The sequence below is a fragment of the Dysidea avara genome, chromosome 3, assembly GCF_963678975.1.
Source record: "Dysidea avara chromosome 3, odDysAvar1.4, whole genome shotgun sequence".
Lineage (NCBI taxonomy): Eukaryota > Metazoa > Porifera > Demospongiae > Dictyoceratida > Dysideidae > Dysidea > Dysidea avara.
The window spans coordinates 46,186,325-46,201,757 of NC_089274.1; the positions used below are offsets into that span (position 1 = coordinate 46,186,325).

Below are 15,433 nucleotides of genomic sequence, written 5' to 3' on the forward strand. Positions count from 1 at the left end.
GAAACTTAGCACTGCATGTCATAGTTGAAGCACCACTGTACATGTGAACATGAGGAGTTTGTTGAGAGGTTAATACAGCACAAGGCAAAGTTGAGTGCTGTATTAGCCTCGAGGCTCCCCAAGTGTTGTATTTTTCATACATGGGCGGTACTTTAAACGTTATATGTTATATTGTACCGTTACTGGTTGTCTTGCTCAGAGCATGTATCTTGAATACTCAAACTGCTTCAATTTTGGTGATCAGACTAACAGTAAGTGGTAATTTATTGGTAATGTACTTCTAGTTATAGAACAAACTGATAGGGTACTTTAGTGATTTGCAAAGTTAACGTTGCATATATGTTGTCTGAGTATAGGTTGTTTTCTTAAACTGTACTGTATTTGCCCAATTATCAGCATGCATAACTGTGCTATATGGGCAGATACAGTACTGGTTGCTATGTGATTATACAGTAGGCAACCACACACATTTTTGTACAATTAGGAAATAATTGTACTTACATAACAGCCAAATTGCAGGTCTAAATTAGTTAGACATCGAAACACAGGGTTCTATAGAATTTAGAAACCCTCAGGCACTGTAGTAGCACCCTTGCTTCGCTTGTGCACCACAACACAGGGTCTTTCAGGTTTCTAAATTCTGTAGAACCCTGTGTTTCAATTAGTGATGTGTAATATACCAAAAAATTATTGACATTGCAATATTTTTTCAATACTGATATCGTATTGAATCTCAATATTTTTATAACTGATATCAATATTTATCATATAGTCAATATTTTGCTACAATTTTCAATATGTTGAGTGCAATTTACAACTTTTGGTGTGTGATTGTGCAATCATGGTAGAAATGAAGCTCAGTTCTGTGCAGTTTAGCCATTATAAAAAGCATCTATCAGTTTCCAAGGCTTGTTATTACCTTCATCACAAATTTTTTAAAGCATAGCCACTAATTACAAACATTTGTTCCACGCAATTAAAGAAAAAATACTGAAAAAGGATTGAAATTTCAATATTTTACCAATTAGGGATCCGGGTGAAAATTTCACGCACCGCCAAAATTCCGCCTTTGAAAACAATCCTAGAGACATCTTACGAGATGAAATTCATCTTTACGGAATGGTACTAGTCCATATAATACATAATACAGCATGCTGGATATAGAATTTTTAAAAATTGCCAAAACTTGAATTTTAGACTGACTGCCTGGCTGCCTGACTGATCACAGTTGCAAGCCTGGAGGCCAAACGAAGCAGCACATGGCCACCATTTTACGCCACAATAACAAACTCACCAGTGTGGTATGTCTTTTGGGGTTCCGAGGAGTGTGTGCCCTCTGCACTTTGTCTTTCTTTTATCTTCAATCAGGCTGCTTGTCCTCTTCTTCATCCATCGAAACCATATTGAGGCATTAATTTTCCGTATCAACACTTTCATAATAGACGCCACAAGATTATTTAAGGTGCCTAAATGCTACTGTATGGTATGGAGATACCGGTACTAGATAGCCACCTGTATCTTCCCAATAGGTCACAGGATCATGCCCATTCTTTATTCTACACATTATTGATTGAAACCACAATGACCACACCCCTTTTATGCTAGCTGTATTTATAACGGAATAGCTAGTGACTACACACCTTCAAGTTGGTAGGCTGACTCAGGATGCTCTACTAATCAATCGAAACCATGATGACCACACTCCTTTTCAAGTGCACATCTTTGCAGGCTAGCTGACTTGAGATACTCTAATACAGCAGTCACCCTAATAGAACAGTCACATGTTTATAGCTATTTTAATAACAAAAACTAAACAAACTAGTATATTAATTTAAAAATGAAGTAGGGATCCAAGTGATAAAAAGTAGTGAAACAAGAGATGAATGATGGTAGCTATTACAACATGGCTCGGTGGGAAATCCCTACTTTGGAACTGAACACAAAATAATTGCTATATCATGCCAAAGTAGGAATTTCCCACCGAGCTATGCTGTAATAGCTACCTTCGTTCATCTCTTGTTTCACTACTTTTTATCACTTGGATCCCTACTTCATTTTTAAATTTATAATTTTTAACATATCATATTGATATTGTACCGAAACCAAAATCCTAATATCGCACATCACTAGTTTCGATGTCTAACTTTTATTTAGATGCTAGATTTTTATAGTTTTAGTTAAAGTTTTAGTTTTAGTTGCCATCTTCAATTTATTTTAGTTATAATTTTAGATGTTACATTTCAAGAGTTTTAGTTTCAGTTATGATAGTATATATACTATATATAATAGGGATCGTGAACATTTGAGCTTTTCTGGCCAAAATTGCACCATTGCAAATAAAATTCAACTTACATATAAATCAACTTATGCACCTAAACTATATATGTGACCAGATTTTACAAAACCGATCCAAATCGCACACCAGGCAAAATCAAACTAACACCACCAGTGGATAGCCACACTATCGTTCTACTAGTTTTGACATTCAGTACTACTCAAACTACTCCAGGCTGGTTTTAACAGACATTTTTTTGGGTGGTGTAGAGATCTCAAATGGCAGTATCTGGCCTTGTGAAGGGTCTGGCTTGGCAAGAATCAGTGGTATGCTGGTGGGTGGCCTGATAATGTTGGCTAGACGTTTTGTCTGTTGATTTTGCTACATATCAGCCACTAAGGAGCCAGCACAGCCCTGTAATCTTGTGTCTGGATTCCAATCGCGATCTGCCTCCATTTTGAAGTCTATCTCTTGCTGTCCCCACCACCCTCCACCCCTTTGTGAGCAGTCGTGATACTACTTAGCTCAGTTATACTGACTTGAATTCTTTAAAACCGTTTATCTCGAAACTTCTAATGTGCAATTTGGATCGTTTTTCCAAAATACAGTCACATATAAACTCTGAATCCAAAAGCTATGTTGGGTATATGTGTATGTATTTAAGTGCTACAAATTACACAGCTGCAAATTGAAAAGCATAATTATGTTATTGTTTGTCGTAGCGAAACATATACCTTGTTTGGTTTATTCAATAATGAATGTAGTTACCTACATGAACCTTAAAATTCCTATTTTTTCCTTAAACTTGTAATAATAGCTCTTTATAGTGAAATTACATGCACTGTATTATACTTGTTATTTGAAAAAAAAAGTTGATTCGGGATCATAGAAAGGGAAACAAGAGGGAGGTTGCCTACACATTACCAGTTAACATTTAATCCACACTTTAGTCTACGCCCATGACTAAATTAGGGATTAAATGCTCACTAGTATATCTGTAGGTATAGATGACCTCCCTTGTTTCCCTACTTTTTCTAATCAACCTTAAAATTCTTAATTTTTCCTTAAATTAGCTTGTTTACTTTTTTGTAACATTACTATGACTGGTAAAGCTGTGCACACTGCTTCAAAAGAAAGGATGACACCAGGGGTAGTGCGGTATTTGTCTGAACGCGTACCCCAGCTATTGTATACTGACTTAAAAGTGAAGTGGTCATTACACTGCTATGTTCAGCCTGTTAGACAGTGCTATAAATGAAGAACAGTAGGAGAACTGCTTCTGCAGTCACCATGTAAAATACAGATGGTTCGCGTACCCCATTATCAACTGCTGACTCAAAAATTAAGTGGCTTTTATGTTTTGCTTTCACCTATTTTCAGCCTGTTATACAGTGTTACAAACAAAGAACAGTATTAGAAGTGCTTCTGCAAACAATATAGTCACCACATACGTAAAATATGCCTGTTCACAGAAGAAATCAAGCCCATAGCCTTAGTTACGCTGTTACACAACATTGCAAACTAAGAGCAGTACAAGGAGTAAATTTGCCAGTTACTACAAACAATACAGACAATTCCCATTACAAGACACCATGAAGGTATTGTCAGGCTGGCTTCTGGTCAATTATTTGTGAACAAGTACGTACCTCCAAGATCCCTAATATTCGTGTTGTTTTAGGTAACTGGTTTTAGTTTGGGCTTTTACTTTTAGTTATCTGAAACTAAAAACTAAAATTGAAGTTTCTATGATTTTCAAAAGACTAAAACTAAAATACCTCAATTTTACAATGAAACATATTACTTAATGTTTACAAATAAATCTAAAAGTATTTACCACAAATACAATTAACTAAAACTAAAAGTACTTACCACCTACAGTTGTAAAACTTGTTGCTTGTTTAAAACTAAAAGTACTTTGCTATGCTATATTGTAGTATATAACACTTGAACACATATAGCTAATTATTCACAATACACATACTATCAAACCAACTAAAAGTGCTAAGATATCTAATAATCATCAGCTTTAATGCTAAAAAGTTACTACTATGATGTTTTTAAGCAACATAGCTAACTTAAACTATCACAGAATTTAAATCATACAGTATGTTAGTGCTGTATATTAGGGATCATGGAGGTTTGGGTTTTTCTGACCAAAAATGAGCTTGCCACCTACTTTTGTAGGGTCAAAAGTGCCTCCAATATGACCCTAATATGCTTCCAATAAATTGTTACAAAATTTTAGGAATTTTCTAACTATGAATACCCGATGCCTTCAGGCATTTAAACTTCCAAATTTCCTTGTACTTGTAGGAATACTAACACAATAAAAACACTTTTTGCTCACAAATTATCTACTGTGCATGTCTGATTACGCTTGTCTGAAGGCATCAGTCAGTCAGTCAGTAGAAATTCTGTTAAATAAATTATCTTTAAAATTCTGTTAAATAAATTATCTTTAAAATTCTGTAGCAACTTGTTGGAAGCACTTCAGGCCGATCTGAAAGCTTGTTTGGGCTTAGTTCTACCTAACCAATACTGTCTCATCATTGTCAGGAAAAACTGAGGCTGGTTTTTGGGTGATGTTATTTCGTGGACCATGCCTACTCCTTTGTGGTCCTTACTATACAGTACTATCATACTGTATAATATATATGTTTATGTTGGCAAAGATCTGAAGATTACATGATAGAGAAAACATTGTGCACCCAGTGTGGTTCAATAGCTCCTGTGTTTGGGTTTCCATGGCAATGGACAAATATTTGGTTTCTCTGGTAATATACTACAAGAACTGTATGCTTGTCATAGCATTACAATGTCTAAATAGTAAAAGAAAAGCATTGAAAACCATGGCCAGCCTCACAGCATATCAACACTGATCTGACACTAGATTGGTAGATCAGTGCATCTCTACAAATGGCAATGGCAACTGTTATTCATGTAGCTGCCATATGTGGTTGTAGCTTAAATTATTGGACTTGCATACTTTGAAAAAGACAGTAATTTGCATGTTGAGAAGTGATTAGTAGTTAACAAGTATCCACTACTTGAACAAGATGTTATGGAGTTGTACACAAAGGATGGGTGATTTAGCAAGCATGACATGCCACATTTGGCCTTGCAGCATTGATCACTCACCAGAAAATTACATTTCAGGTGTTCTGTTTCGTATACAACTTATGTAAAAGCTTTTTAGGGGTAATATGCTCACACTATAGATTTTTCTAGCTTGGTTGTCCATGAATTCTCAAGCTCAACAAGGGTTTACTTGATGTTAATATGAATGAAAAGTCATATAGGAGAGGAATGTTCTTTGGAATTGAAAAAAAAAACAAACTGATCACTCTTATTTTAGTATATAAGCTTGCTTGAATAATAATTAATTGAATCTCATAACATTGATATAATTATTTTCAAGCAAACTTATTTTACCTATGCAGTTAATTCTGAGAAGCTTAACTTGTAAAAGTGAATACACTGAGATGCTTAAACTTTTTAAATAAATGTGCCATAAAACTGAAGTTAGGGCTGGTAGATTATATCAATTGTGGGATTAATCGTGATTGTTTCTGAACATCATGATGTTGATAATGTATCATAAATAATCGTGATGTTGTGACACCACGTGCAAATGTATATTAGAAAATTCAAAATGGTGGCACATGCTGTTGTGGAAGAACATGATCTGGAAAATAAGCCTACACTTCTGAGATAGTTCATTGTGTGAATAAATCTTTCTCCGTAGTTTAAAGATTACCTGTTAGAAACTGTTGAACTTCTATTCATGATGCTGAAACTGTAACTGCCTATGGCCTTAATTGTGTTGAACAATTGTACATAACTTCACCGTGTATTGTTAATATCAATATAGTAATTCATACAAAGTTGTGCATACACAATGCTAGATGAGTTATAACATTGTGATGGTGATCATAATCGTAATGTGTTGCATCCTGCAATTAGCAAAATGTCAGCCCTAACTGAAGTGGATGTCGACATTCACAAAATGTCATAATGAGTGCGCACTGTTAAAGCTATCATTTGTAGCTTTCAAAACATGGAACAAGGAGATAGCTAGCACAGGCATAATATAGTGTGATAACACTTAACAGGGTCAACAGGTGACAGCAGACTCAGATTATGCAAATAAGTATTTGCAATGCAGCAGCACCTAGAATGTATAATTTCAAATCAAACTGCAATGACCTCACTGCTGATATTGTCCATTATAAATACTAAAAATATACAGATAATGTGGAATTAGTGACAAATTACATACCTATTCCACACACACCAACAGTACCACTCCAGTTCCCATCACTCTGACAGGTCCTAGTGTCACTACCAGTTAGCTCATAACCAGTGTTACATGTGAAACTACAAGTGTCTTCATAGGAAGGAACTCCATCATCTCCCAGTGAACAAGTGATCATTCCATTATTAGGATCAGTAAGTGATGGACAACGAACTACAATAAGAATAATATTAATAATACCATTTAGGCCAATGTTTATTATAGCCTATGCACAGACAATTATAAAATCGAGTACTAAAGATAATAATAGGAATTGTAGTCAAGCAAAAATTACGTCATAAATAATGAATGAATTAATGTACAAGGCCTACAGACATGCACTAACTGGGGATAAAATTGTCATTGAGCAAAGGCAATAGAAAACTAAACAAACAAACCATGCCCCTTATTCTATCTCATTCAAAACAAGTCCAGATACTCTAATAAAGCAGTCACAACCACACGTGTATGTCATAACTGTGCTGTAACAAAAAGTAATAACCTGGTCCAGAATATATTCCATTAAGTATGATGGAATGTCTGGTGTCTGTTTAGACCCATGTGTTTATTTAACTTCAGATAAAATACAGTATATTTATTCCAAGCATATATTTTAAACAAATTATTCTTAATGAAACTGATTGTAGTTTTCTGTCAACTTCCATGTACAGCTAGTTTCAATTTAGTTTCAAGTCATTTTAGCATGATGACTTGAAATAGGGTAAGAGCAGCCATTTACTACATGAGGATAGTTGCTTTAAGACAGGACAAATCTCTTTGCTATATACGGTAGGATTACATAGAATAAGTAAGTAAATACATAAATAATAAAAAAGTGGACAGTTAATCTCTACTTCAGTCATAGAAATACAACGGTACGTACCGCTCAAACACAACGTCATCTCACGAGAGTGCAAGCAAATAAAAATCTTGCTAGTTAAGGGCGTGGCACCCATTTCGCTCACAATTATTCATCGCAAACGAAACAAAAGCAGATTCCATGCCCTTTAATTAGCAAGGTTTTTACTCTCCCGAGACAATGTTACATTTGAGCAATGTGTACTGTATGTATATATTGACAGACTGAAGTAGAAACATGTAGTCCAGCTTATTTCTTATTTCAGTACTTTTAAAATAATAATTTGTGCAACGTGTGTTAATTATGAGTCCTAGTGTATGGTGAAGCTACAAGACTAGAAAGTTCCATAAATTATTTAAAACATTGCCTTACTTGTGCTATATGAAAAATAAAGCACAAGGCGAAAGCACTCGCGGCAATGCTTTAACATAATTATACTGAAATCATATCGAAGCATTAATTTCCATATATAGACTTTTCATATTTAGATGCCAAAAATTATTTTAAGTGCTTATGTCACTGTAAGAGGCTAGCTACCAGCTAGAAGACACCATACCTGTAGCTGCGCAATACAGTTGACCATGCCCCTTTACAATCTAGCGGCACCACTAATAATCAAGCACCATGACACCCCCTCCCCAATCATCTAGCTGTAATTGTTGCAATTGACCACATCGACCTTGCCTCTTATGGCTAGCTCAATGAAAGGAGGCATGGAAAGACCATGCCTCTTATCCAGTTAATTCTGTAGACATGTAGACATTGCTAGAAATGGCCTTATACGTACATAATTTGAAGTTGTTTAAAAGTTTTCTTCTGTTGCCATCATCTAATGTACCTATACTAAGATTTCATGCATATCAAAAATCTCATGTGGCTAAATGTGTAGGCCATTACAAAACTCTTGTACAGATAGCAAGATTTAGGTATCTGTGATGGCCTATGCATAAATGTTAAACCTTGTAAGGTGTGAACCCAGCAACTATTCACTTAAGGTGGTGCTGAACCGATTAAGGGCAGCTGCACAAAGTTAATTGTACAGCATGTTTGTGGTAATGCGTGAACAAATGCGGAAATTCATAGACCACAGTGAAGCGTCTCAGTTGACAAACAGAACAAGCTCCATCAGACCGCCCAGCTACTTTTGTTGATACAATTAACATTATTCACGCTTTAAAACTATTAGCTTGTCACAACTCTGGTTAATTCACTGGCGAATGGCACCAGCTGCCATTGTGTGATTACTGTTATATGGACTGCGCCCTGATTAGCCACACCGTCTCCTTTCTCGCTAAATAACTTCAAAATTATGCACCACAGATCATCAAAATTTGGTATAGGCATCGGGTAAGCGATACTCTACAATAGTACGCTTCGAATTTTTGCAATTCGGGTTTGATGGAGTTGTTAGCCAATGTTGTAGCCAACGGGTGTGCATTTTCACTACTTTCCATGTTGTTATCAGTGAAAAGGAAAGTGTAGAATTGTTCTACAAGGTGAGAAATGGTTGGAACCGAAGTGGCTTAGCGCTAGGTTGTTCATTGGCCAAGTTATTTAAAAAATTGGGTTAAAACTTGCGAGTCTTATAGGCAAAAAATGAAGGCATGCTATTTCATGGAACTTTGTATGCTAAACTAAAGTATCACAGGCTATCACAACAGCTTTTAAGGCATAGATTAAGTTGTACACTAGCAAAGTTTTGGGCCACCCTAAAATAGCTCATGAAGCGCGTGGGTTGAAACAAATTGTTTTGTGCGGCTGGACTTAATCGGTTCAGCGCCACCTTAAAGTACCCTTTATGTTGTTGATTTTACTGTTCACAATATGCATGCTTGAGAAACCTAACCTTCTTCAAATATGCACCATCAAAACAGTTAGCTGTATCTACTGTCAATGCACCACTAGTATGCATATGTGAGGCATGAGAAAATTTAAATTCTATATAGGTTGATTGATAATCGCTCATAGCTTTAAAAGCTTTATGCTGACATAAAAAGCTTCAGATATGCTAATACTATAATTGAAAAATAATTTTATAGCAAGCAACAAAGAAGTATACTAAATAAACTTTGAAAGGTTCACTACTCAGAAAGGAAGAATAAAAATAGAACACGTATCAGCATACCAAAGGTTTCTTCTTAAGTAAGTTCAAAGCATTTCTGTGAAAGTAGTACTGTAGCTGTAGCCACTTTTCTGCTACACTTGGCTGAACACAACAGGTAGACAGGCAGCAGAAATTCCATTAATTAATTTAAAAAAAATCTGTTGCAACTTGCTGAAAACATTTTGGGTTGATCTGAACACACTTTAGGGCTTGATTTTACCCAATCAATATGGTCATGATGTCATAAGGGGGAAATTGAAGTAGTTGTTGTGGACAAAATTTTATGGGCAATGCCAAAACCTTCATTGTCCCTACTATACAGTACTATAATACTGTATGGTAACAGTTTAATTAATTAATGAGTGACACCTGAAACCTGTCATTATTTTCTTATATAAACTATATTAGTACTTCATACTTACCTCTTTTACACATGGTCTCATTACCACCCCAGTTCCCATTACTCTGACAGGTCCTAGTGTCACTACCAGTTAGCTCATAACCAGTGTTACATGTGAAACTACAACTGTCTTCATAGGAAGGAACTCCATCACCTCCCAGTGAACAAGTGATCATTCCATTATTAGGATCAGCAAGTGATGGACAGGGAACTAAAGAACAAAATAATATACCCGATTCAACAAAGTTATTTATGTACTAGTATGCTAATACCTCTTCTACACACATCATCACTACCACTCCAGCTCCCATCACTCTGACAGGTCCTAGTGTCACTACCAGTTAGCTCATAACCAGTGTTACATGTGAAATTACAAGTGTCTTCATAGGAAGGAACTCCATCATCTCCCAGTGAACAAGTGATCACTCCATTATTAGGATCAGTAAGTGATGGACAAGGAACTAATGACAAAGCAATAGACAAGTGCTAGCACATGTGTTTGCAAAAAAGCGCCAGTGCACATGCTGTAATTGTGCTAAAAATAAGAGATTGTGGTCAAATCCCCAAAGCAAAAACACATCGACTGTGGTATTACTTCACTCAGTGTATTTATTGAGTGTTGACACTTCCTCCTACTTTTGTACTATGCAACCAAGAAAGTTGGTGTGTCATATATGTATAATAACAGGAAGACAGAAAGCGTGATTTCCATATACATAACTTCATTATCCCTCTACTGGAACAATTTTGTAGTGGAATGGAACCAAATTGGAGCAAAAATCACTCCAGGAACAGAATATATTCCTGCTTAATATGGGTCTAGATTTTGCATATTTGCACACTTTACAAAAGCAAAAACCAAATGAAATCATACAATAGTTTTAACCTCTATGTAGTATTTATATCATGAAAGTTCTAATGCATTCTATTGTATGTGTATAAGCAGTGTTAGGACAATTACTTTTTAAAAGTAACTCATTACTTATTACTAATACTTACATCTAAAACCATTTAGTTACAGTTACATATTACCCATAAAATAAAGTATAGTCTATCATATTATATTATTTTGTATGCACAGCCTTAAGTGCAACTACCACCTTACCACGTGACATGATCGTGTTGTTGGATAATGTGCAAATCTTGGCTATAATTTTATTAACTGGTTAATAAGCTTCACTCTCATTAATTTGAGGTGGGCTTAGTTACTTTGCTGTGGCTAGGTGTTACTCAGTGAACTAGTAATGAGATTAGTAACTTTGTTGCTTGTAGTAATAAACTTAGTTAAAGGGACAGTGCACCAAGCCATACAAGTGCTGGTTTATAGCCTGGAAAATATGTCATGATGTAATAACTTGTACAAAAAGGCGAATTTGTAGTAATTTTCTAAAGGGATAATTGTAAACAAAGTGATGGTAATGGTATAAATTTATGCTGTTTTACTCGTAAGGTACCTCCCCTGCAGTTCACATCATTGTGTTTGGTAGAAAAAAAAGAACTGTTCTATAAAGTTTCACCTTGTACAAATCATGAAGAGCCAGGCTCTAGCAACTGGTACAAACTTATAATGTTATCACGATTGCAGCACTGACAAGAACTTGAATATAGTAAACAAACTTGCTAAGTTAATAAATGGCCTCCTCTGTACATTTCCAAGTACTCTCTGCCATAAAGAATTGGGGAATATTCTGGAAATAATGAGTTCTACTGCAAAATTATAAGTTTTCTTGTAGTGTAATACAAAATCTTTTGGATACAACACTGAAACAGTGCAAGCATAAAAACAATTGAAAAGATCAATATACTCTAATAGAGCAGTCACTTACTCTAATAGAGCAGTCAACTCCCAGTGTATACTTCTAACAAGTTTAAGAAAAAATTAGGAATTTTAAGATCGATTAGGGATCACAGAAAAAAAGTAGGGAAACAAGGGAGGTCACCTACACCTGCAGATATACTAGTGAAATTTAATTAATCCCTAATTCAGTCTATACCCCAAGACCAGGACTGAATTAGGGATTAAAAGTTCACTAGTATATCTGCAGGTGTAGGCGACCTCCCTTGTTTCCCAACTTTTTTCTATGATCTCTAATCGAACTTAAAATTCCTAAACTTGTTTGTTTACTTTTTTAGTAACATTATTATGAGGTGAGAATCGTCTCTGCAATCAATTCAGTCACCACGGAAAGTACGAATGATTCTCATTTAAAAATGTACTGTAGGGAAGCCACGCATAGTGCTACCACGAATTGACACCTTGGGCTGTCAACTAAAAGGGACACAAAGGAGGACAAGGTAAGTCCATGATGTGTGCACTGTATTTACGGCCAAAAGGCACGTCTCGGGACGAAGCAATGTCGAACAGTAAATAAAAAAGAAAGCCCATAGCCTTAGCTGTTATCAAGTTACTCTTACCTGAAGGTAGCAGGCAGGCAGGCAGGCAGGCAGGCAGGCAGGCAGGCAGGCAGGCAGGCAGGCAGGCAGGCAGGCAGGCAGGCAGGCAGGCAGGCAGGCAGGCAGGCAGGCAGGCAGGCAGGCAGGCAGGCAGGCAGGCAGGCAGGCAGGCAGGCAGGCAGGCAGGCAGGCAGGCAGGCAGGCAGGCAGGCAGGCAGGCAGGCAGGCAGGCAGGCAGGCAGGCAGGCAGGCAGGCAGGCAGGCAGGCAGGCAGGCAGGCAGGCAGGCAGGCAGGCAGGCAGGCAGGCAGGCAGGCAGGCAGGCAGGCAGGCAGGCAGGCAGGCAGGCAGGCAGGCAGGCAGGCAGGCAGGCAGGCAGGCAGGCAGGCAGGCAGGCAGGCAGGCAGGCAGGCAGGCAGGCAGGCAGGCAGGCAGGCAGGCAGGCAGGCAGGCAGGCAGGCAGGCAGGCAGGCAGGCAGGCAGGCAGGCAGGCAGGCAGGCAGGCAGGCAGGCAGGCAGGCAGGCAGGCAGGCAGGCAGGCAGGCAGGCAGGCAGGCAGGCAGGCAGGCAGGCAGGCAGGCAGGCAGGCAGGCAGGCAGGCAGGCAGGCAGGCAGGCAGGCAGGCAGGCAGGCAGTAGAAAATTCTATTGAATACTTTTTTTTCAAAATTTTGTAACAATTTGTTGGAAGCCTTTAGGATCGTACTGAAGGCACTGGGTTATACCTAACCAATACTGCCAAGGTGCTAGGATGGAGTTGTGAAACTGATTTTTGGAAGAATTTTTTTGGCTAGGAAAACCCAAATCTCCGTGATCACTATTATACAGTACTACCATACTGTATGATATAGCATTATAATCAAAACTCTCACTACTATGCTTGTTTTTACACAAATTATGGGAATAATTTTTGGAATAATAGGTAAATTTAAAATGAATTGCCAGAAAGAATAATTGGAAGCTCAAAAAGCATAATAGACTCTTGCCTATATATTACTTGGTTACCACAGGTAATAATAAATATTTACATAAGTAACGTGTTACTCCCAAACACTGTGTATAAGTGTAATCATAAATCTGCACAAAATAGCCAAGCTGTGAAAAAAATGGTGTGGCATTAAAAGCTGGTGAAAAAGTCGTGAAATCAAAAGTGGTGGCCACTAAATAGCTGCTATGATGCTAGTGATAATAAATTTCGTCTGTAGATGAGAAAGAACATGTGTAAAACTAAGCCCCAAAGCTGCAGTTTTGAGTATATAAAATACAATGAGAGAATTGGGTTTAAAAATATCAAAGTTGGTGCCCATAAATGTTGCAATGATGCTAATGCCAATTAATGAAATTGATTAGCATTAACTTCATTCCAGCCATTTTTTGATTACTACTTCTAGCTTCACAGATTTCAAACCTAGGATTTTGAAGGCAGTACTCTTTTTCACAGCTTGGCTCTTTAGGCATGGATACTATGAACTACTAATAATACCTCTTCTACACACATCATCACTACCACTCCAGCTCCCATCACTCTGACAGGTCCTAGTGTCACTACCAGTTAGCTCATAACCAGTGTTACATGTGAAACTACAAGTGTCTTCATAGGAAGGAACTCCATCATCTCCCAGTGAACAAGTGATCATTCCATTATTAGGATCAGTAAGTGATGGGCAAGGAACTACAGATACACTGTTGAGTACATTTGTTTACAGTATACATAATACTTACATCTTACACATATTGATTCAATACCACTCCAGCTCCCATCACTCTGACAGGTCCTAGCGTCACTACCATTTAGCATATAACCAGTGTTACATGTGAAATTACAAGTGTCTTCATAGGAAAATAATGGATGATTTATCAGTGAACAAGATATTGTGCCATTTTGAGGACTAAGTAATTGTGGACAGGTAACTGTAACAGAGGAGTTAGAATCACGTCTTTACACTACACAACATTTTCATTACTATTATAGGAAATATAATACTATGAAGAAGTACATATACGGTACTGCTCAAATGTAATGTCGTCTCGTCCCAAATGAAGCGGGATGAATACTCACAAGTGAAATGAGTGCCACGCCCTTTAATTAGCTCATTTTTAAATTGCTTGCACTCTCATGAGGCAACGTTATATTTGAACTGTACCATATTATGTAGGCATGACTTGATGTTAGTTATTTTTCATTATCTACTACCACTACAGTAAAAAACATATGCATGCTTTAACACATAGTATGGCAAAAATGCTCATGAAACACACTTGGTGATCCAGTGGTGCTATATAGCACCATGAGAATGCATGCATGTAAGAATCAGTCATAACCTATAACAAATCACTACATTGATAAATGATTTTATATATGTAGATGCATGTATCCTGCACACATAAACATTTTAGTCCATGTACCTATCAGTGTGCATACGGGTGGGAAAAAAGTTGACTAACTAATGGAAACAAATAATTATGCTAGCCATTTGATTACTAATAATTTATAAAGTCTGCAGTTATTATTATTGTTACTGGGCAGGCAGTAATGATGCCCAGGGGGAAGGGGAATTTACAAGGAAATTACTAAGTAGCTAATTGCTGATAGAAGCAAATAACAAGAATCATTTCACAAAAAAAAAATTTTCTCAAGCAGTACTAAAATAATTTTATTGCATAATTTATATGTGTGGTAACCTCTTTCACAACTCCATCCTCCTCCACTGGTCATCCACATTACTGATGATCCATCACCCAACACATCACACACATATGATGGGTCTCACTACCATTAAAGCCTTCTTCACACTGTAGATCACACATTGACTGATATGTGCTAGTACAAGACTCAGCCAACATGCTGTTCATTGGTAGTGATGATGAGGGACACTCCATGATGGTACAGGACACTGGTGATCCACTCCAATTATCATTAGACTGACATGTTCTCTGAGGACTACCAGTTAGCTCATAACCAGTGTTACATGTGAAATTACAAGTGTCTTCATAGGAATGAACTCCATCATCTCCCAGTGAACAAGTAGCGGCGGAGGAAGTAGTTGATATGAGGGGGGGCTCCGCTGAGCTGACCCAGACTTATTTCTATAGTTTGGTAAGGTGAGAC

At 37.2% G+C, this 15,433-nt stretch overlaps 1 protein-coding gene across 1 annotated transcript in view; it reads right to left on the reverse strand.

Moving 5' to 3' along the window:
* The window catches only part of LOC136248565 (P-selectin-like), a 31,734-nt gene that overhangs the window by 1,699 nt on the left and 14,602 nt on the right, over positions 1 to 15,433 (reverse strand). Inside the window, exons 4-8 of the mRNA XM_066040334.1 lie at positions 14,047 to 14,235; positions 13,808 to 13,996; positions 10,205 to 10,393; positions 9,955 to 10,143; positions 6,555 to 6,743 (exon numbers count right to left, since the gene is read on the reverse strand). Of these exons, the coding sequence (XP_065896406.1) occupies positions 6,555 to 6,743; positions 9,955 to 10,143; positions 10,205 to 10,393; positions 13,808 to 13,996; positions 14,047 to 14,235 (945 nt within the window). The remainder of the gene's footprint in view (positions 1 to 6,554; positions 6,744 to 9,954; positions 10,144 to 10,204; positions 10,394 to 13,807; positions 13,997 to 14,046; positions 14,236 to 15,433) is intronic.